This window comes from Pezoporus occidentalis, unplaced genomic scaffold, assembly GCF_034315485.1.
Source record: "Pezoporus occidentalis ecotype Australia unplaced genomic scaffold, CSIRO_AGI_Poc_V1 ctg137, whole genome shotgun sequence".
NCBI lineage: Eukaryota > Metazoa > Chordata > Aves > Psittaciformes > Psittacidae > Pezoporus > Pezoporus occidentalis.
This window is the reverse complement of record NW_026913177.1, coordinates 1,174,909-1,197,344: the sequence shown is the minus strand read 5'-3', so window position 1 is coordinate 1,197,344 and position 22,436 is coordinate 1,174,909. Positions and strand designations below refer to the sequence as shown.

At 45.5% G+C, this 22,436-nt stretch overlaps 1 protein-coding gene across 1 annotated transcript; it reads left to right on the top strand.

Moving 5' to 3' along the window:
• The first annotated feature begins 16,139 nt into the window (after positions 1–16,139).
• INS (insulin) lies at positions 16,140–19,936 on the top strand. The gene is made up of 3 exons (XM_062609339.1): positions 16,140–16,240; positions 16,786–16,989; positions 19,697–19,936. The coding sequence occupies exons 2-3, from the start codon at positions 16,803–16,805 to the stop codon at positions 19,831–19,833; spliced, it is 324 nt and encodes a 107-aa protein (XP_062465323.1). The 5' UTR covers positions 16,140–16,240; positions 16,786–16,802; the 3' UTR covers positions 19,834–19,936.
• The last annotated feature ends 2,500 nt before the right edge of the window (positions 19,937–22,436 follow it).

Below are 22,436 nucleotides of genomic sequence, written 5' to 3'. Positions count from 1 at the left end.
TTGCCTGACAACTCTTGCCCGTCTTCTCCAAACATTCGCACTGCTGCCTGTCATCACGCAACCCCAAGAGCTTTCCAGTTTTGTACGTAGGGCCAGCTCAGAGGAGGGTAGGCAGACATACCGAAGGGCTGCCGGCTTTTTGGTGTAGCTGTTCTATTGACTGCTGGAAGAGGCTTAGCACAGACCAAAGGTATGGCCAAGCTACAAAGCTGAGGTCAAGAACTGTGTGCTAGGCTCCTGGGTGCAAGGAAGAGGAGAAAAGCTTCTTTATCAGAGAGAGAGAGAACCTATTTTTTTTGCAGTTTGAGGGAATAAATTAATCTGCTTTTCTGCTTTTTTTAGCCCCAAAGCAAATCCTGTAGCAACTTCAGGAGGGACCCTCAGTCCCCACCGTGTCCTGCCTCTTACAGCCTCGCACAGTCAGGAAATGCAAAGCTGCTTGAGAAGCTTTACTGCCTGAACCAACCCTATGTTTAAAATTCCAGCTCCCAGCCTCCCCTCAGCTTCTCACACAGGGGAATGCTTCGGCAAGAAACCCTGAGCTGTACCACCCCTTCAGGCTGCAATAAGCTGCTCTGTACCTCTAAACTGACCTAAGCCAGGAGTTGCCTGTCTGGCATACAGCAGTCCTTATCTACCGGCATCCTCCCCAGCAGAAGCACCACAGAGCAAGTCCTGGCCAGACCAGAGCATGGGCACCCCTACTACAGAGAGTATTCAAGAGTCCAGCTGCAATCCTTCATAGCAGATAGCAGTCACAGCTATTGGTGTGATTGTGTGCTGGTGGCCCTGAGTAGCCTCATCAGCCTTTTGGTGTCCCTGAGTTTATTGGTTATTGCAGATTGAGTGAGGCCATTGGTGTCCCAAGTTTTCCAGTCCTTGGGAGGATTTCACATGCTTTCACTTTTCCAGTCTATTACACAGACACGTACAGCATTACCTTGTTCTTAGCTATCCCAGTATCACTGTCACCTGCTGTAGCTCAGGTGTATGACTAATGTTATTGCTAGCCATTTCTGAGGAAGGTAACATGTGGTTAGGATGCTCAAACCCAGTTTCATTCAGCTTTCACTGTAGATATTAATGGCTTGATCTGACCCAAAGCTCTCAGTTTTCCTCCCCCTGCTTTTCCCTTTCTTATCTTCTTTCAGGCTGTCTCATAACTTAGCAGTTTGCTCAGAAGTTTGGCCCAAGGTTATGCAACTGTGCAGTATCAGAGCTGGGCTTGGGATGCATGGAGGCAGCTGAACAGCTGTGGGGGACAGTGAAGGGGAGAATTACACTTAGTTGTTTTCATGATCAGTTATAACATTTCTATATAGACTTTTACCATCCTTATCCACTATATATGATTTTTATAGTTTCCTCTTTAAGATAAATGCAAGGTTTAACAGTTAAGTTTTGACTATGAAGGATAAGTATCCTCCAATACTTAAATATATTGTTTCTTTCCAGTGTTACTTCTACTGTGACTCAGTCATTAATAGTTTACAATCCATTACATTTTATCCCCTTTCAGACCTTCACATACGCATGCTTAACCCCAGTTCTCTCAAATTTTAACTACTTAGCTACTGACAGCGCTTAGTCTCCCATCTGCTTCAATACCTCCTTTCTGTTTCCTTTCTTATTTGAACCCCCTCCTAAATTTCTCCTAAATTGCTTAAAAGGCTATTACTGAAATCAGCAGTTCAACACTAGGGCTAGCTGCTCTCCTCAAGTTGCTCCTCCTCAGAGGATTGTCCTGTAAATGAATAAAATTACTGAGTTCATTCAGTTATTGTAATTTTAGAGCACTTTTTCCAAAGCTTCAGCTATGATTTCCCAATCTGGGTGGATCCAGATCTTAAGATGTAACTCTCAATGCTCCCTTAAGAGCTGTAACAATTTTTAATTTGGGGTCTTAAGTTATTACTATTAGATTAAGTAGTTGGAACAAGCTATGCAAGACTAAGGCAGTTAGGTCATAAGTTACCTATCTAGGCATGAAAATCTTATAGGTGGCTCCAGTAAAACAGACTAAAATAAAGAAAATAAACCTTCAAAGAGGCGAGATGTAACAATGAAGCCTGTCCAGTTAATGCACAGCTTATGATTTTGTTAACAATAGCAATGCCATGTTACTGGCCTGCAGGTCGCTGTTTCTTCTCTCCTTTAGTAGTCTCCAGCTCCTGGATTACTGCCCATGAGTGCAGCAAGCATGCTGCAAACCCTGCAGTGATACCAGGCCCCTGGACAGGACTGAGTAGGGAGCCTCCATGGAGGTTTTTGCTTTCTGATCTGGCCAAAAAGGTCTGATGGTGGTTGCCTCTAGTTCTCCAAAGCACTTCACAGTCATTATCTGCCTTGTTAAATGTCTAAAATTAATGTAATTTGTAAAAAGACCAAAGCTATTAATATGGAATGAAAAACCAAGTTAAAAATCCTTGCAACTGCAGGAGCCCTCAGCTCCTCCGCTTTGCCTCAGAGTTTGCATAGCTACTCCATCACTCTGTCAGCTGTTGCTTGTTCAAGGAGCTGTAGTAAAATCTGTTGCCCTACAAAAATAGAAAATAAGCAAAACTCAAAGCATAAGCCAGCCCCGTTAGTATGCAAGCACATAAACAGATCTGCTGTCGCCACACAGGAGGTAAACACCACACAGGCTGCGCTCCCTTGCTTCCGAGAGATGAGGTTGTGCTGGGGCATGCTCTAAGTGCTGGGGCTTAGGCTGAGCAGGCGCCGGAGGTTCCTAGTTGGGGCATTTTCTGTGTCTGTGTTCTTGACAAATTAATGACAGATTCCAGAATTTTTTGGCCCCTTAGGGGGACATCTGAGAAACATGAACCCATTTGTCTTTACCGTTGCCCTCATCTATTTAATATCTTAGAGGACTTATCCTATTAGTAACTTAATAGGTCCCTTTCTGTTTTGTCTCTAAGGCTTGTTTCTTTTTATCTGATTTCAAATACATTTCTTGGCCCCTTATTTCATAAGCCATATATAAATTGGATTTGTCCTTTCTCATTTTACCTGTTTTTCTCATGTTGCTTCTTCTACTTGAGCCTTGTTTTTTTCTTTATCCTACCATAGTATTCTGGGACAAACAAAATATGGTAGGATCATAAGCCAGTGCATAATCTGTCACTGCTTCCTAAAGCTGCTAATATTGAGCTTGAGTTTTCACCCTATAATTCTTTGATATTGTCATACAATTTTCTTTAGTCTATTTTTAATAGTCTGACTCATTTCTTTCTACCAGTTGGGAGGATTGCAAGTGGTAGGATATATGCAGTCCTCGCTTAATTCCCATGTTACTCATTAAGGCTTGAGTTACTTCACTTACAACTCTTCTTGTCATCCTGTCTCAGCTGTTGTTCCGTACCTATGGGCAATTTTCTTTAACAGCTTTAACAGTTCCAGCCACTGTACTCCTTTCAGGAAGAACACATCAACCCATCCTGAAAAGATATTCACAGGAACAGATACTGATGCCCTTCTTTAGTTTTTGACAATTTATCTGGATGATCCCTTTGCAGTATTTGCCAAGGTCCTTGGTTTAGCTAATGCAGTTGACACCTTTCCACTAGTAGTCCACTTTTGTATCATTGCACAGCTCATGCATGGGTTTTTCTGTCTTCTTTCTTGCTGCATTTGGAGCTAAATGCAAATTCTTTCCAGTCTTTCTAGAGTACCCTGTACTTCTTTACATAATTTATTACAACAGTCCAAGAGAACTTGCTCTTTTTGAGCCCACCACGTTATCCATCCCATCTTCTCTTTTAGCTGATTCCTGGTTGGAGCTGCAGTAAACAAACTCTGAATCAATTTATCTGTTTGTTCACGAAATTTTTCTCAGTATTTTGTTTGTCTTTCCATGTACTTCAACTTCCTTTACCTATATTTTATTACCACTCTCCCTCTAAGCTTGCAAAATAAACCTCCTGTTTTATTCATAGGTGTCCCATTAAGTGCTTGCCGTTGCCTTTCTCCCTATCAGCCACCCAGTATTTTATTCTATTATCAGCATAGTAGCTTTCTGTAGAGGTACTGTGTAGAGGGGTTTGTCTGTTATCAACAGTCTGTAAGCTCCTTGGCATGATCCTTTCTCTAGTTTCCCCACTATTTGTTTCCTCATTTCACTAATAGTAGTATCTTGGATTATTTTCCTCCTTGTTCAAATTTAGCACTCCCATAAGTGCACATGGTTTATTACTGGCTTCCTTTAAAAGGATATCCCCATTAAGACCCATTTCTTTTCTTTCTGCTTAAGAGCAGAGTATGAGTAGACTAGGGTACAACTGGACTATTGAGGGGAAAGCCTCAAAGATCATCACAGCGAAGACTGCCTCTAACCAGGTTTTCTCATAACCAGAGAAATTTTGGTCTGGCCTTGGGAGAGGGCAGGACTCATATGCTACTGGTATCCATTTTCCTTCACTATTTTCTGTAACAGTACTGCTCCCACAGAATCAGCTTATGTTGAAATTCTTACTACAAATAACTTTCCTTTGACTGGGAATTTTAATGCAGGAGCTTTTCAAGCAGCTTCTTTCATGTTAGATAAATCTTTGTCCTGCTCTTTGCTCCAGCTCCCTTCCTGAATTTTTTTCTGTCGTTTCCATGATGCTCTGCTAGTACTAGCAAAGATGAATATACTACCACAAGGTACTAACACAGTTATAGATATGTTGCCATAAGAAATTGAATCTTCCCAACACTCTTCAGTGTTGGGGCTGATTAATGTGTTTATTTCACAGAAGGCTTAACCTTTGTAGCATCTATCCATCTTCTTGTTTCACCAGTTCCAATTCCCAAATAGTTAACCTGGGGTTGCGTTAATTGTGTGGCATTCAAATTGATTTTAAATATCATTTGGTCTATTAATTTTAAAACTCAGCTACTTCCTTGTTGTGCCTCTTTCTTCTGTAGCTGCAGTCCCCCAAATATCATCTACATAAGACTATTTCTTTTCTTTGTCCTCAGGATATCATCATTCAAACACTTTCCTAACACAAGCATGTGCAGCAGGGCAGGTGCTTGGCCCTGTGGGATATGTGTAGAAGTATTTCGTTTATCTCTTAACGTGAAAGCAACTCTGTAAACTGCTTCTTCCCCTGTATTTTGCCATATGGGCATTTGCTGTAAATTGTGGGTGTGCTTTTGTGCCGCTAGCTCTCCTAATTCATCCAGTGTCCAAGGAGTCTGACTCAGCCCTGGGGCTGCCAAGGGACAATGGAGATACCTGTGCTCAATTGGAGTGGGTGGCTGGTAAATGGTATAATGTCCTGCTGACATGTGAGCAGCTCCCCATCAGTTCATTAAAGACAGTCCCTCTTCCTCGAGCTTATGGAGTGATGCTAATGCTGCCAGATACATCCTTGTCTTACCACTCTGTGGGGCAATTTGATTAAATGCCCATGATGACATAATTAAATATTCACCAAGGAAGTGCCCAATGTGCAATGAAGCTGTTGGAGCACATGCTTTAAACAATTTACCACTGAATCTGCATTTAATCCAAAATCTGTAGCAGTTTCTCTAATTTCTACACTCCTCTATTGTACTTTCTGTCAGTGGCTTCGTATTTGCACCTACCTGGGCAATATTTTTTTCCATTTTGAAAGCTACAGCAGTTTGATCTGCCATACCTGTCTGCCCTGGGGCAGCACTTGTAGTCTCTGTGGGATATGCTGCTATTCTCAACCTCTCTTTCTTCTCTCATTTTCCCATATCATCCTTGAAATCATCTTCCTCTGATGGCTCCCAATCCAGTTATCTCCACCACTTCCTTCAGCTACAGCAGTTATTTTTAAGTTTTGCATCCCAATCTGCTTTTGCAAGTGTCTAATTTTAGTTTTGCTTTTGCTACGATCAGGTCCCTTTTGAGCTCTTCCTTGCTCCAGGGTGAATCACTGCACTATATATGTTAATCCCTCTCCTTACTTCATCTGTTTTTTCCTTCTCATTTTCTAAATTAATCTGATTCTCTAATTGCCATTGCACTTCCTTATTGCCTTTTTGGGCCGCTAGATGGTATTCCTTTTCTAAAGACAAACTTATTTCAAGTCACTTGATAGAGTCTTTTAAAACACAATTTTCCCTTGAAGCAGCTGATATTCTGATGTTGCCCTGGCTCACTAGACACAGATTATTGTTGCTTCCCATACCAGTCCCACTACTAGAAGCACCGTATCCTCAAGTTTCCCTTCATCCACTCTCCCGTATCAGGGAACATTTGGTCTCTATCACCCATCAGTTTCCTGTGGGCTGGAGAGGTGCCCACAGCCCCTGCTGTAATCTCTGATATTGTTGGGATTTCCTGTAGCCCTCCACTATTTCTGTTTTTAGGCTTTTTCCTCAGTCATCTTAGGTTTTTTTCCCATGCTTTCAATTTCATCTTAAGGCATCCCCTAAGTATTGTGCACAAAGCTGGTCAGATTCATAGAGTTGCCCTGAATGAGATTGCTCAGAGGAAAAGACTGAGGATCTATCCAGTCCCACCCTCCACCAAAAGATGCTATAAATTCCCTTTACCTGACAGTGGAGCAGATTTGTAGTATTATGTGCCTGCTTAGAGCTAAGCACGAGTTTGTGTCCTTTGGGTGGGTCATGGAAGCCTTTATGCCATTTCCCTAGACCTCACCAAATGTGGCTGTAAACTCTATAAAAAATGACCTGGAGAAAGCCAAGGTGATGGGTCAGCTCAGGTTAAACCCTCCCATAGATGGAGCATGGGCCGGTGAGGGAGGAAGAAAAGAGAAAAGCCTTCCTTGGAGCCAGTCCCCACTGTACCCTCTGGTATCTGCGTGTCCCAGTGCCTTGCTGAGCAGTCTCTTGCTGTTGTCGCTGCTGCTGCTGTGGGTGGATCTGTCTGTCTCTCTGTGTAAAGAAATATGAAACAGAATTATTTTTCATTTTGGAATCGTGCTGCTGCTGACATGATATTAAGAATAAAAAAGATATATTTCTGGTCTAGCATCCTGAGTTTGGCTTGTTGCATCTTTCTGCTGTCCAGAATCAAGTCAGCTGTCTTGCCTGCAGGCCGTACACAAAATCCAACCTGCGGCCTGTTACAGCAGGAGAGCCCCAGCTTGAACTCATGCAAAATGTTAACTTTTGGACATGGAAAATGGTCCCTTGTTTGCAGATGAGCTGATCTAAGCCTTTCTTTGCCAAGATATTACCAATTGCACAACTATGCATGGAATAGTAGTTGGGAGGTCTCTTTTAAATAGTAACACACCAGGGGGTTTGCCTTCGCTACATGCTTTCTCTCCCAGCATTTCTCACTATTTCTGTTCAGTTCCAGTAATGCTGGCCATGTAGGAACACCGGTGTGTGCACTGTGCCTGGTAACATGGTCTGGTTTGCATGTAACCAGGCTATGCAATCCCAATCCTAAATGTGTTGAACACCATTCTTGGAGTAACCCTGCTTGCTTAAGCATAAGGACTATTTTAGATGACCCAAGGCATCTGCTGCATCCATGTGGGAGTGGTGGATGGCATACAGGATGCCCAGGAAGTGGAATGCACCCCCGGAGACCAGAAGAGATGCCCAAGGCCACAGAAGTATTTGCTACTCCAGAGTTATCATTATGTTTCAGGGAACTAATTCCAGTCACTGCTGCTAACTTGGCTTTAACATGAAAGTCATACTCTTTCTCTGGTTAAATCCCTTCCAAAATCATGGACAGAAGTAGATTAATGCATTGCCTGCACAGGTCCGGACCATGCATGCAGGCACCCCAACACCCTCTGAGAGGGAGTTTCCTAATTTAGGACTTGTACTGATACCCTGTATCTTCACAGTGTTGTTGAAGTGTTACAGCTGTAATGAATTCATCTTCATTATATGCTTGGGAAGTAGAGGAGTACTCCTGTCCCTGTAAAAGGCTGACAGATAAAAGAAGGCAGAGAATCAGAGAGACTCAGACCAGGCGCAGAGCCTGAAAAGTAATTACATGCCTAAACAGCTTTGGGAAGAAGCGTCTAAGTGGCAGATCTGGGGCTTGAACCTCTGTCAGCCCCCTCAGGACCAAATCTTTCTTCTTGTGCTGTGATGGTAAGGATCAGAAGAACTCAATTATTTACAGATCCTGTAGCCACAGGTATGTGCACACACACGCACTACCCCCCCGGAAACGAATTGATTCGGATGAGGCTGTGGCTGACCTGAGCTGTCATTTGTACTTCTAATCCAGCTCAAATCAGACTTGTTTTTACCCCCAGGGACCAGAAAAGGTACTGCTCTTTCCACTGCAAAGAATTTGTTTTCAGTTTTCCTACACTTGTTCATTAAGGTGTTTTGGGAAAATACAGGTTTTCTAGGGAAAAGAGGACCTCTGACATTTTTCTGACATGACTGAAAGCAGAAAATATCTGAAATGCCTTAAAAACTGATCGGCAGGGGTGTGTGTGTGTGTGTGTGTGTGTGTGTGTGCCCTTTTTTTTTTTTTTTTTAAATGAATAGAGAGGTTTGCAGAAATTAGGTAAGGGATTTAAAACCCTATGTGGCTGCATGCCAGATGAGCTACCATATCCTTGCAGCACTCTCATTGTGCAGCTGGTAGCGTTGGTGGTGGCAGGTCAGTAAAATGAGTGTCTGGAGATTAGACATTTTTCAGACTTCCAAGTGTGTCTTTCAAATGAATGAGGGTTTCTTGATGTCTCTGTTAATTAATTCACTTAAACCATCTTGTACATGGTGTATATCACCCTGGCGCAGCTTGAGCACATGCACATGCTGATCTCTATACTTCAAGCCTCCCCAAACCCTGTATGTCCCAAAGCGGTGGGGCCCACCCAGACTTTTTGTGCATCCCCTATATCCTCTCCTCCAGAACTGTAGAGGGTTTGGGTCCTGATCTAAATTTCCCCAAATCCAAAATACTCCCTCCAGCACAAAACAGCCACTATCATGTGTTTCTGTACGTGACGTTCAGAGGTTTTGCTTGGAGTGGAGCAACTGGCTTTGAAGCTCATGTGAAATGTAGGTTTGAATTAGACCTGAACCACAGCGATGCAAGACAGGCTCAGTGGTGAGCTCCAGCATTTGACAGGGTCAAGGCCCATCCTCACTGATTTTCCGGGAGAGATAACGATGCAAACATCTGTTTTTTCACTCCTAACAATAGTACTACTTGGTCTTTTTGCCATTATTTTCTCTAGGCACAGCAGGGTGAATTGATCTACAAAATATTTGCAGGGATGGTGGAGGATTAAGTATCTCACACAGATCGTTCAATGCAACAGTTGTTATGGAGAGAAAAACAGGGTGGGGTAAGGGAGTTGTTCATTTTCCTTCCACTAAGGTCAGCCTTAAATAACTCTCCCACCTCCCCTGGAGGCTGAGACAAGATAATAAAGACAAAAATGTCAGAGCAAAGCACGGGGCCCCTCTATTTACAGCAAAGGCCAAATCGCTAACCAACAGATCGGAGTTTACATTCTAAACGCCGATAAGCGGCAACTTTGAATTAACAGCCCCGGCTCTTCCACTGCTGTAAATCAGCCTGACCCCGACTGCCCACGGCACCCCAGTGCCTACCCCCAGCCAGGGGCTCCCCAGCAGAAGAAGGAGGCTGCAGCGGTGGGCTCACCCCTCCCAGCCCCTGGAGATCCCTGTGCCTGGCTCCAAACACCCCCAGCCTTCCCCTCCAAAGCCCCTTAATACTAACAAGCCTTATCAGTAGGATTTACACCTTCTTGTCTAGGAACCCCTAGGCAAGCCTACAGACCAGTTACCAGTGTGCATCCAAATCCTTAAAGTAGCTTTAAGTGCTCAAAACAATCCACTTACCCGGTGATAATTTATGATATCGAACTTGGGAGTCCCCATGCCTTGGCAGGGGAGATCACAGCACTCTACTGTGGGGTCCAGCCAACCATGAGCAGGAAGGGTGTCAACCCTTTTGCAAGTCCTCAGCACCTCCCAGCTCTGAAGGAGCATCCCAGGAGCTAGGAATCATCAGTGTAGCTAGTGATAACACCAGGAAGATGGATACCTGAGAGCAGCCACTGCTCACAAGAGCAGCAGTGGGTTGGGTTTTATTCGCTGCTGAATGCTGTATTCAGAAAGGCCCTTTGGCACAGAGCTGTGCTGGTCAGCAAACACCAGTTCCCATGTGGGTGATGCTGTGGGAGTGAGGGGGAAGGAGGAAGAAATCACAACTCCTGTCTCAGGTGCCAACCCAGCTGGAGGCATCCAAAGTGCTGAAGCTCAGACCACTCTGCGAAAGAAAAGGAGTGAAAGACACCTCCAAGCCACATGTCCTGGAGAAAAGTGACACCTGGGGACAGTGGCATCAGGGCAGTGTTAGCCAAAATCTCCAAATGCATCTTCATAGCAAAACAAGGGTTTTTAAAGTTAAGTTTATTCCAGAAAACAGGGTCTCATGTTTAAACTTGACATGAAGTGTGGTGCAAGAACGAGTACATTATTCCACAATGTCCTGTTATAGTATCACTTCCAGACCCCAATTTTATCATTGGGAAACTGTGGCAGATGTCCGCAGTACATCCACAGCTGTGGAGATGAGCAGTGGCAGAAAACACGGAAGCAACATGACCATTTATTTTCAATTCCTGAGACCACTTTACAGTAGGGAACAAATCCAGTCTGAGCCACTGAAAACTATTCATCCATTTTCTGGCATTTCTCTCTTTATCTCTTTGCTGCCTCGGCTGGTTTTAGCACCCATCACTTTCTGCTATGTCTGCTGCTCTCTGGTGGCCTGCCCATGCTTTCCAGCATCATGACCGAAGACCAGGTCTCCTTCCCTATTTTACCAAAGGCTTATCTAGGTCATCTGTGACTTTGTTTTCCAAGTGGTGCCTATGATGCCACCTGCTGTGGAAGCCATGGTGGTGACACCATGAGATTTTAGTGCCTACAGTTATGGACGCTGGAAAAAGCACCCTGAGGGACTAACGGCCCCTCTCATGGTTGTTCCTGAGGGCCAGGTCAAGAGCCTGTTTGGTTCTGGACTTCCATGACATGAAGAAGGACAGATATGGTATCAGTGCTGAAAATGTGTATTTTTTAATTGGTGCTGATCAAGTTACTTTTCCAGCACTGCTCCACTCCAAAAGTTATTTGTTACTTTTGTTGTTCGTTACTTGTCCTCTAGCAGTGTTTCACCACCTCTTCTAATGTTTCTCTATCTATGCCAAGGATTACTTTTGGGCCATTAATAGCCACAGATTTCATCTTCTCCTCATTGATAAACAAACTGATTTGTTCTGCTGAGTCTGCTAATAGCTGTGTCTAGGAACTATTAGCAGCTCTTAGGTGCTATTTTCTCCTCTACCTTCTCAGAAAATATGCAGCCAGTAATATTTTAACAGTGTTAAAAGAAGCATACGTGTTTTTTCCATCTATATTTATAACCTTGCATATGCTTTTCCAGAGGTGGATGGGAAAAATTTTTGGGAGCTTTACTCTAGAGGTCATTAAATTTGGTCCATTTTGCTTGGGTAGCTGTACTTATATAGCTATTTGAGCCTGCAGAAGCCTGGGAGGCCCGAGCAAGGTACAGCCAAACCAATTTGCATGTTCCACAGTCCCCAGTGATCTGGGCTGGAGAAGGTCAGCATTTACCTGCCAAGAGGTGTGATGTGCTCAGGAGGGGTACCCAGAGGGCTTGGGTCACAGGAGGCTGTTCTCAGAACCATAGCGCACTTGAAAGCTACTGACTCTTTGGAGTTGCTCCCTGGAGCAACTTCTACCAGTCAGCTGCAACTCCAGAGATGTGGATGTACTCAGGACCTCTTTGCTGTTAGCAGCTAATCCGAAGTGGGTCAGACCTGGTTGGTTACACTGGGTTTTGGATTACACCCTCCATTTTATGAATCAACCCTTTGTGCTCTAAGTGACAAGATAATGTCCCTGGCCTGGAAGAGCCTGGAAAACTGTGAAATCCACAGTCTGGCAGGAGTGTTTCCCTTGTGCCTGATGTCTGGCAATGCGATGGGGCCAGCTCACATGCCCTGCACCCAGGCGGCCACCCGGATTAGTTTGTAGAAGAAGCTGAGATTACTTGTATCCCAGTGAGTGGCCCCCTTCTCTGCTTGCACAATGCCCCTTTTAAGCAAGGGCATCTCTCATTGTGTGCCTCCAGATAAGCCACAGAGCCTCACCCTTTGCAATAGCAGCCCCCTCTCCCTCCGGAGGCATGGCAGCTGCCCCACCTGCCACATATCTTTGCAAGCTTCACAGGATTTGGTTGTAAGTATTCCCATGATTATGGACCCTCTTTGGTGCCAGGTTCATATCCTTGCCCTTCAACTTGGACCACTGCCACTGGTGGGGTGGTCACATGCTGCCACGCCATGGGTGCTTGGACATGCCAAGGGGAGCACAGCTGCTGGAAGCCACACAGAGACAAGGAGCACCAAGGATGCCGACTTCCCCACTCCATGCCATGCTGCCAGCTCTGAGCAGAGCAAACCCTGGAGGCAACAATTGATGGGTCCCCAATTCCCTGTGCCATGTGAAAACCTACACTTCTCAAACAGCCCGTATGCTCAAACAGCCCATATGCTTGAATACACTGTCCCAACTACACATCCCCAGCTATTGGTGGCACCTCCCAGGCGCTGGTAACCCCTGAAAGCTGCTCTTGGGCATGCAGACTCCTCTGGGTGTCTCAGGCTGCTGGTGCAACACAGGGGTGTATTGGCAGGAAGTGCCTCCTTGGTGTGTCCTCTGGGAATATTTGTTTCACAAGTCACCAAACTTGCCCTGCGGAGAAAAGGAGGCAGGCGGTCACTGCTGTGTTGCTCTCTGCTCTGCTTTCCCGGCAGCACACATCTGGGGATGGGCAGAGCAGCCTCAGTGGTGGCTGCAGAGTGTGAGAGCAGTGGCAGGGGGTGCCAGTGGAATTTTGGGGTTCCTGGGTCCTTCCAAGAACTTGCTTGCCTCCAGACCTGACCTTTGCTGTCAGTAAAACTTGCACAAACTTGTAATTGTTAACTAGTTCCCCTGTAGTGGACTTGTTATTTTTTCAGGACAGGGTTCGAAAATGCTAGACATCTACAGTAGTAAAGATTTTATTGTGCTGGCAACGGACTGTAAAACTTGATTACATGACACTGGGGATTGCCTAAACCTCGTTCCCACTGGTGCAACCACTCGGGATTGGAGGGGTGTGAGTGAAGGAGGTGGCTTCGAGTCACGTCTGGAGGTGGTTTAGCATGAAGGGCAGGAGTCAGGAGCAACCCATTCCTACCCAGCCTCTCCCACCCTTTGGCCAAGTGAGCCCATCAGGAACCATCCGGGGGGGGGGGGGGGGGGGGGTGTCACGGGAGGCATGCATAGCTGAAACAATGCATGAGTGTTTAGCTGGTCACTGCCTAACCACATGAAACCCATAAGGAAGCCCAGCCTAGAAGGAGTGAGCTGAGATTTTTCTGTAGGAAAAGCTTTTCCATCAAGAAACAGGCTCCCCTGTTGGCCTTCTCTCTCAGTTCGCTGCTGACATGGGAGGTTTCCCCTCTAAGAAAAACTTTTCCACAGTTTATATCCGTTTTATATCCATTTATATCACTGACAACATTTTTCATATTCCAAAGGACCATTTATGGTAGGAAAATACAGTTTCCAATAAATAATCAAAGTGATTGTATTTTTGAAGGGGGAAAAAAATCATAGTAGGAAACTTCTTAAAAAAAACCCAGAATAGTTCTTGCTAAACTTAGAGCCAGTGTGATAACTTTTTTCCTTACAGTAAATATTCTGGCTTATTTCTGCACCCAAAGTACAGCGAGCCAAGAGGAATTCCTGAATGCTTGGGTACAGTCAGCCCTTCCCCTGCTGGGCCATGCTGCAGAAATGCCATGAGCTTTTCAAAGCTACCTCCAGTATTTAGTTAGCCAAGAGTAAGAGAAGCACAAGACTTGGCACTTCTAACACAAAATAAAATAGCCATTTTTGTGACAACAGTGGGGTAAGCCCCAGGGAACGGGAAAGACTAGCAGTGAAGCTGCCCAGAAAGGAGAAGATAGTGGACAGAGTCCTACTGTTAATAAAACATGAGTTCATGTGAGCTCAGGTAATGTTCAGAAGTCCAAGAAGGGAAACCTTGAAGGACATATCTCAGTGTGTGATTAACTTGGGAACATCCTGCCCTGGAGGCTTTCCAAGTTCACCACTGGACAGAGGTCTATTGGACCTCACGCAGTGTGGTGACCACAAGAAAATGTCTGCTACGGGCATCTGTGGGGTGATTCTCTAAGTTGTTCCCTTCATGTGAGATGCTGGGTGGGGGATCTTTGCTCTGGAGGAAATGTGAGTAGCACAAGGCTTTTGCTCCTGGCCTTGACAACCTACTTCAATTGGGGTAAAATGCCAGGCTTTATCTTGTGTGGCTGCTAATTCCCCATCTTCTTCTGGTAGAAAGTCTGAGTAAGTGAATTCCCTGTACTCACATCTTGCTGAAACCCAAGACCCTCTTCGTGGGTATACCACTAGGTCATTCAAGTACATCCAATATCTTTTTTGAGGGGGAGACAGAGATAATGTTACACATAGTGCAGAAATGCTATTAACTCCAGTTGAGCATCACAACCTGGCTTTATTAGCAGGAGGCCAAAAGACCTACATGCCAGGGGATGTAACTGATAACCTTGTCTCGCATCCGTTTGAGCAAATGAATCCCCTCCCTGTATGCTCATCAGAGATTTAGCACCTTTCATGAGCCTTTTTTGCAATCACAGTCATTTAGCAACCATATGATATTTCACACTTAAAACCATGACAGGGACATATGGGACTTCTTGCCTCCTAGATGCTGATGGATGGAGTTGCTTTGGCTACTCAACAAATCAAGGGTCTGGTTTAAGTCCCAAGGCATTCTGCTGATTTTAGTGAACTTCCTTCTAATTTATACTGTTTATGAGGAATCAGGCCTATACTAAGTTAAACAAGCAGCAGAGATCAAGCAGATGAAAATGTCTCCTTTTCAGGTGTGCTGAGCACTTGTAGTCTCAAAATCTAGAGGGAAAGTTTGAAGATCATCCCATCCCCAGCACTTAAAATAGTCCTTTTCAGGCTGGGAAAAACAAAACCAAACCCAAACCAAAACAACCCAAAACAACCCACAAACAAGCATACTTTAAGCACAAAAATGAACAAGCATATTGGTGACAGAAAAGTCACGGAGACATCAAAAGAAAAATGGGGTCATGCTGTGAAAGAGAGAGAGAAACCTAGATCTGTTGCCAGAATCAGACCTGTGAAAGCAGTGGACCAGGCTGGTTCATTGCTTCCTCTTAAAAGTGAACTTACCAGCCAGAACGGAGATAATCGGCTATCTCCTGGCTTTCACTGGAATTTACCAAAAATGTTTCTTGGTGTTGAAGACACAGTTTCAGGCAGAGCCCCAGAAAGAAAAGCTGAGCTCTCACTTGCAAATGGCAGATACTCAATCTCTGCTCTGCTTAATCCCAAACAGGAATTGGCAGGGGCACCTGGCAGATGGAGGGGACCTGTCTTTCAGTGGGTGGAGGGAGAAAGACATATTTTTTTTCACATACAAAACTTCAAATGCTCTAACTATGGCACCATGTTGAGATAAAATGAGCACCCAAACGTCTCCTGCTAAATGCAGATGTTATTTCTCCCCCAGCCCAAGCTGTGGACGCGTGTCTCTCACTGTGCACCACGTGGCCAGTGAGTGGGGCTGCAGATAGCCTCAGCACAATAATGTGTTTTCCCTTCTTCTAACACCTGACAGTGGCATGGTCTCACGACAACTTGGTCCCATCGCTGCATACTTTCCAAGGTGATATAAGTCAAACATATTAACATGTTTGCCTTTAATTTTACATTTTAGAAACAGCTGTTGAGCTACCTCAATGCCAGCAGTGCCTATTGCCAGCATTAGTGTCATTAGTAATCATTGTGGCTGTAATAGCACCATTATCTCCCGCTAAAAGGGTCACTGATGGCTCAGGACAGAGCTTCAGGGAAGCAAAAACAGGTCAGATGAAATGAGATGGAAACTGCACTGTTGCTTCTATCTTAACTTGCATAAGGATCTGTGGATGCTACCTGGAGGGAAATTAATGCGCACAAGCAGCAAAAAAATTGGCTAGAGTGTCATTGAGGAGGTGGGGCTCGCACTAGCTCTTGTGTTATTTGGGCCAATGTAAAGCATATAAATATGGGAAAGAGACAATAGGCATATTACTACCAACCAACCACTCTTCACCTCTCAGAGCGAACTTCTCTCCATCTCTTGCAGCCACTTCTTCAGGTAAGTCTGATTGCCACCCTTTTAGCTTCTACCTGTTTCTTAGAGCTGTTTTCTTAAGCTGATGTAGCTGTGGTGGTGACACCTGCTAGCTTGTTAGATCAAGTCTCCTCAGGTCTTTGAGCACATTGGGCTGTTCTTGGGCCATCATCATAAGTAACAGGCCTTTATGACTTGTCAGAGAGGGTTTTTCCTCTGAAGGTCTCTGCTTATCTCGGCTCTCCTGAGCACGTGTGCTACAGGACTTGGTGGGATGGCTTTTCCAGTCCAGTTTGGCCTTTTGGGGAAAAACAGCAGGGAGGACAGGACTGACGTACATGAGCATGTGGATAGAGGTGGGCTTCTGGTTATGATCATTAGTCACTGTGACTTGTAAAGCCTGATGCAGAAAGCTTTCCTTTCCCCTCAAACTAGGGCATCTTTATAAGGTCCATCTGCTACTTTGGTCTCATTTTCCTGCCCAAGGAGTTGAAGGACATAATTTGCTTGATGACAACCAATTTCTTCCTCCTACACCTCCCAGTGTCTCTTCTGCTTCTTAACCTTAGGCGTCACCCTGCTAGCCATGGCTCTCTGGATCCTATCACTGCCTCTCCTGGCCCTTCTTGCTCTTTCTGGCGCGGGGACCAGCCAGGCAGCTGCCACCCAGCACCTCTGCGGCTCCCACTTGGTGGAGGCTCTCTACCTGGTGTGTGGAGAGAGGGGGTTCTTCTACTCCCCCAAAGCCCGACGGGATGTTAAGCAGCCTCTAGGTAAGTGAACACGGTTGTATGTTATGTGATGCAAAATATAACAACTGCCTGTCTTTGACAGTGACAGCAGGAATGTCCTTGATGCGGAATTCCAGGAATACCTTTAGCATACCAACAGCATCACACTGCCAATGAAAAGCTCTTCAGGTTAAAAAGGCAGATGGGAAGGCAGGCAGGGAAAGATTTATGAGGCAAAAGGAATTGTGCCTGAAAGCCCAAACTCATCTATTTCTTTGTGTGGCCGTTACACTGGCCTGGGAGCATTCATAGAAGATGAAGGTGGAAGGAACTCAGGGAGCCTCTTTCTGAACCAAGACAGGATCAGTTGTCCCTATCCTATTTCTGATCCGTGCCTGTCTAGTGTGTTCATAAAAACTTTCAGTGAGAAAGCTTCTTCTGCGTTCTGAAACCACCTGTTCCCATGTTTAACTGACCTTCTTCTTGAGTGTTTCTTCCCAGTATCAACCTGATCATCCCTTACTGTAAATAGTTTCTTGTCCTCTCCATAGTGGACATGCAGAAGAGTCTACTCATTTCTTCTTTATGGCTGCTTTTCAAAATATTTGAAGATGCCCCCATGTCTTGTTTTAACCTGCTTTCAGCTAAATCCCATCTACACACTCCCACTACCTTCTGAGGTCACATTTTCTAGATTTCTGTCCATGCGAATTGTTCTGCACTTGATCCACATCCTTACTGAGTGGTGATGATGCCTAGAGAAGCCCACAGGATTCCAGCTGAGGCCTTGTTATTGCCAAGTAGAGAAAACTGGAAGAACAATATTGCATGTTTTTCACACCACGTTACTGTCTACACAGACAGCTTGCTTTTTTCAAAGCAGCACTGCACTGTTGATTGACAGTGATCACTGCCTCCCTTGGATGCCCTAGCCTGACTTCAGGTGGATCAGCAGTCCTTGAAGGACAGCTACCGCAGTCAAACCTTCATCCTGAATGACCTGCCTACCTTTAGCATCTTTCCCATTTCTTACTGAACAGCATTCTGTCTTTTCAGTGCTTTTACAGTTTTTAAGGTAATTTTTAGTACTCATCTTGCTCTTCAAGAGGCTTGCAGCCCTCACAGCTTTATATCATCTCTTATTTTATGGTGGTGAAATGCTGCTGGAGCTGCTTTGGTTCCCCTTTTTAGGACTCCTGGACCACTGACAAGTGTGAGCCAGGAGGCAGGAGGAGATGACAGACATGACTGCACACCCTGTGGTGTTGGGTCACTGCCTCTGGTTCAGCACTTTGTGTCTGTGAGAAAACACAGGTAGGATGAGGCAGCCCAGAGAGCTCCCCTTCAATAAGGTGTTTGTATCTAAGTGGGACTAGGACCTGTAATGCTCCAGCTGTAAAGCAAGGATAATGTCTCTCCTAGAAATGGACATCACAGCTCCTTTCAGCTTTGGCTCCTCTAAGAACCCAACAAGCACAAGAGTTTTTCATGATTCGTTTTGAATAGCCGGCTGGGCTGTTAGTTGCTCCCTTCTCTGATTATTTGTTTCTGAAGACCACCATGAGTGGGTTGGAAATTTTGTTATCCAAATTCTCTAAATACTGTATGGAGAATTTAATTAAGGCCAACCAGTTTGAAAGTGTTTGAGGACTCTCTGGGTTTGTTTCCAGGACTTTTGCCTGAGCCACCACTTCTTTGTCACAGAAGCTGGTTATGTTTAGTCTGCTCACAACCAGCTTGAAGGATGAAGACAAGTAAATCACAAAACATTGACTAGCTATTTCCTCTTCTACTTAATGTTGGGCAAAATCTTTCCTGAATCTTCCCCCTTGCACACTAGCACAATGATTTCTTGTTACTCTTGTGCCTCGTTCCTTGCATCATGCTCTGGGGGCTTGGGGATTTTGCATGTTGTGCTGTATTTTCATATTGCTCTAGAAACCATGTCTCATTCTTCCTTTCCATGCATATTCTTCTTTTTTTTTGTTATGGTGTCTTCTCTCCCTACAGGAAAAATCACTGGTTTATTTGCCATTTTCCGTATTTTCATTGGACAACTAAAACCTGAACAGTTCTGTTCATAAGTTTTTCAGCTCCCACCAGCAAACGAGGCATTTTGTTGAGTTTTGTCTATTTCCAGATACCCCAATTTACCATTCCTTCTAAAACTTTGTCCCCAGCTGACAAAATGGGCATACACAAATTCTTTTGCCATCAGCTTGAGGCTACATCCAGACAGCCAACAGGAACAGGCTGTTCAGGACCAGCTGGGAAATGCATCCAGACCCAGGACTGGCCTGTCCTTGCAATCCCAGGGACATCCCAGTTGTTTGCCTTGGCTCCCTGAAGAGTGGGTAACTGGCTGAGATGGGGATGCAGTCCCAAGCAACTCATCTATCTGGAGCAGAATGGCCCATTTTATCACCTTACTTACTTGCTGCTTACCCCAGGGAGGGTGTAGGGTTTCTCTTCTCCACACAGATTCCTCAGTAAAGCCCCTGTATCCCTTTGTACCTCATGCTGCTATCCACTCCATAGGATTCTGGGCACCATAGGATTATTCTGGGAGAGGAAACACAGAGCCTGAAGGTGCTACAGCAGCATCAACCCAAGGAAACTTGCAACTTTGCTTTTCCAGCTAACTCTGGCTTAAAAATCTGGTGTCTTCAAATGGGGGTGTCTGCAGGACTCAGCATCCAGAGATGATGTTTTGTGATGTCCCATGGCTTACCCTTTTTTTCCCCGTCAGTGAGCGGTCCTTTGCACGGTGAAGTAGGAGACCTGCCCTTCCAGCCAGAGGAATTTCAGAAAGTGAAGCGAGGGATTGTTGAGCAATGCTGCCACAACACCTGCTCCCTCTACCAACTGGAAAACTACTGCAACTAGCAGCAAGGCCAGTGGCAGGGAGCTTGCAGGCCACAGGTAGAAACATGCACTTGTGCTACTGCACCTTCAAAGCAATTGAATAAATGTTGTGGATCTATTTGAAGGACTGTGCCAATTCATGTGTCTGGGTCTTGGGGTGGGGAAACTGATGTTTAATTTAGGGTGTTGTCCTCTGTGTTTGGATTAGGCAGTTTTAAAAGGTACTGGAGCCATCCATCATTTCACACTATCCGTCCGCCATTCAAATGAACTCCCTGGGAGGGAGGAAAGGAGGAGGATTACATAGCACTAGAGTGGGTACACATTGCACCCAGAACCCCTAATCCTGGGGATACAAGGAGGAGAGGGCAAAGAGGTTTCTCTTTCCAGGAAAATGCTACAGGGGAATATCTGTGGCAATATCATGCTGACGAACTTCCTGCAGTTTGCAGCCCAAATATAACCAGGCAGCTGGGAGACCAAACTTCCTCAACCGCGTAATGGAAACAGTTCAGATTAAGCAAAGAATGAAGTCACCTATAAATTGTACCCAGAAAAATCATGGATGAACGCCATGACCAATTTAGAAAGTGTGTCCAGTTCCCCCTTCTTCTTGTGGCAGGCCCAGGCAGACTCCCTGCTGCAGGACGTGCTTGTCATTCACAAGTATTTGACAAGTCACATGCAGAAAGCCAACTTAACCCAAAAGGAGTTTTGAGTGTATTGGTCAAGAACTGGGGCAGCATCCCTGCTTCTGTTGATGCAAACTTCTTTCAAGTAACTGCCCCCAGAATCTCTGCTTTCTGAGAGGGAAAGCTGCCATGGAATGCCACCTGGCTGTGGGGGCAGAATGTGTGGGGAAGGGCCATGTCCCCTCTGCTGAGGGACTCCTGGGCCAGTGTAGTGGAAGCCACGCAGGAGGTCCCTGTGGGATGGGTGCAGTCTGGCAGAGGTGGCAGCAGTGACCAGGGCTGCATTTTGCTGGTGGCAGATTTTGAAAGATGATCTCAGAGGAGGCTATGATTTTGACAGCCTCTATTCCCAGGCTAGACCTGACTGCCCCTATTGGAGCTGTGCAAAAGGAAGCTGCCACCTCATCCTCCCAGGATGCGTTGCTTCTGCTCCTATTATGAGCACAAAACTGACAAAACCACTGCAAAGTGGAAGAGCAGCTGGAAGAGCTGTTGAGAAGACATATACATAAAATAGGTAGGAAATTAGAAAGCACCAACAGTGGTGACCCTTCATATGGGCTCCCTTAGTGCATCCAACAGTCTGTGACAAGGGCCCCCTCCTGCAGCTGCCACACCAGTGTTGCTCTGCCAGTGCTCCTTCCTTTTGACCACCCTTCCACCTCTCTCCATTGTCCCTTCTTCTGGGCCCTGCCAAATATTCCCAGCAGCACAGCTTGCAACTATGACAGGCAGCCTTGGGCCAAAATCTTGTGGTTATGAAAGATGGCAAGACACTTGCTGTTTCTGAGGTACTTGGCTCCCACCGAGTGAGACTCACAGCATGCAGTTCTGGCGGTTTCTAAATGGGGCTCCCTAGAACCAATTCTCCTACCTGCCCTGGTGCCCCATGAGATCATTGTGTTGCTGGTGTATTACTGCAGTGAGAATAGCGGAGACAATGCTCATGGTAAGACCACCATCATATTCAACGTGTAGCAGAGTTCCAGCAATCCCCTACATCTGTCCACTGCAAGGAGATGCCACTCTGATCCCAAGGGCAGAACGTCAGGTTCACTTGCATGGCCTGAAGGGAAAGCACATCTAAGAAAAATGCTCCCCTCCACAGCTGAAAACTCAAGACTTGTTGGAGTCACCCACACTTGTCCTGCCTCACCTAGGACCAAGAACCTGCACTCAGCATTAGGGGTCCATGGAAAGCAAGGGAGCAGAGAAGCTATTCTGAGACAAGACGGAGAGTTTCTAGTGCAAATCTGAGATTTCCATCCATACATACCTAACAAAATTGTACAGATCTGCTGATGAGAAAGGTTGGAAGTATGAAGATTGCTCCTACACCAGGAGCAGCCTTACATGCCTGACTGCCATACTGGTACTAGCACTTCTCCGAGTGCTGCGTAGTGGTGATGGAAAAAGCTAGAAGACAATGGATATAGCCAAATCTGTGGAGATACCTCTGGCTTCTCCAGGAATGGGGAGCACAGGTCATGCCAAGGACAGGCACAGTGTGGAGCTGTCTAGAGTCCTAATTCATCGTATCAGAGCTGCATTTTGCGTTACAGAGATGGCCTACATGTGTTCAGCACCAAAGAGACCAGCACCCACTTGCAGTGAGGTCAAGCTCCCACAGCAGAGCATGGTGGCTCTTGCGTCAATGCCAGAGCTGTTTATCTACTGGCACTCCTGCCCTGGCAGTGATGCTAGGCAAGGAAAGTGGTTCGCAGATGCCCAGTGCATTTCCTGCTCTGTGTTATTGTTTGGTTTGCTCGTTTGCTTTTTCTGAATGCTCTCAATTAGGACTGGTTGGGAAAGTGTAAATGCCACATTTCTTTTTCCTGGAAAATGTTGATTCATCAAAATCAGGACTTCCCACAGGACCAGACTGGTTTCAGCAAGGTAGGATTTGAAGGGATGAAGGGACATGGGAGTTCA

Excerpts from the sequence above, each read along its gene's own strand:
- INS (XM_062609339.1), top strand. The coding sequence starts at position 16,803 with ATGGCTCTCTGGATCCTATCACTGCCTCTCCTGGCCCTTCTTGCTCTT. Across the intron at positions 16,990-19,696 it reads GGATGTTAAGCAGCCTCTAG|TGAGCGGTCCTTTGCACGGT; the intron begins GTAAGTGAACAC and ends TTTCCCCGTCAG.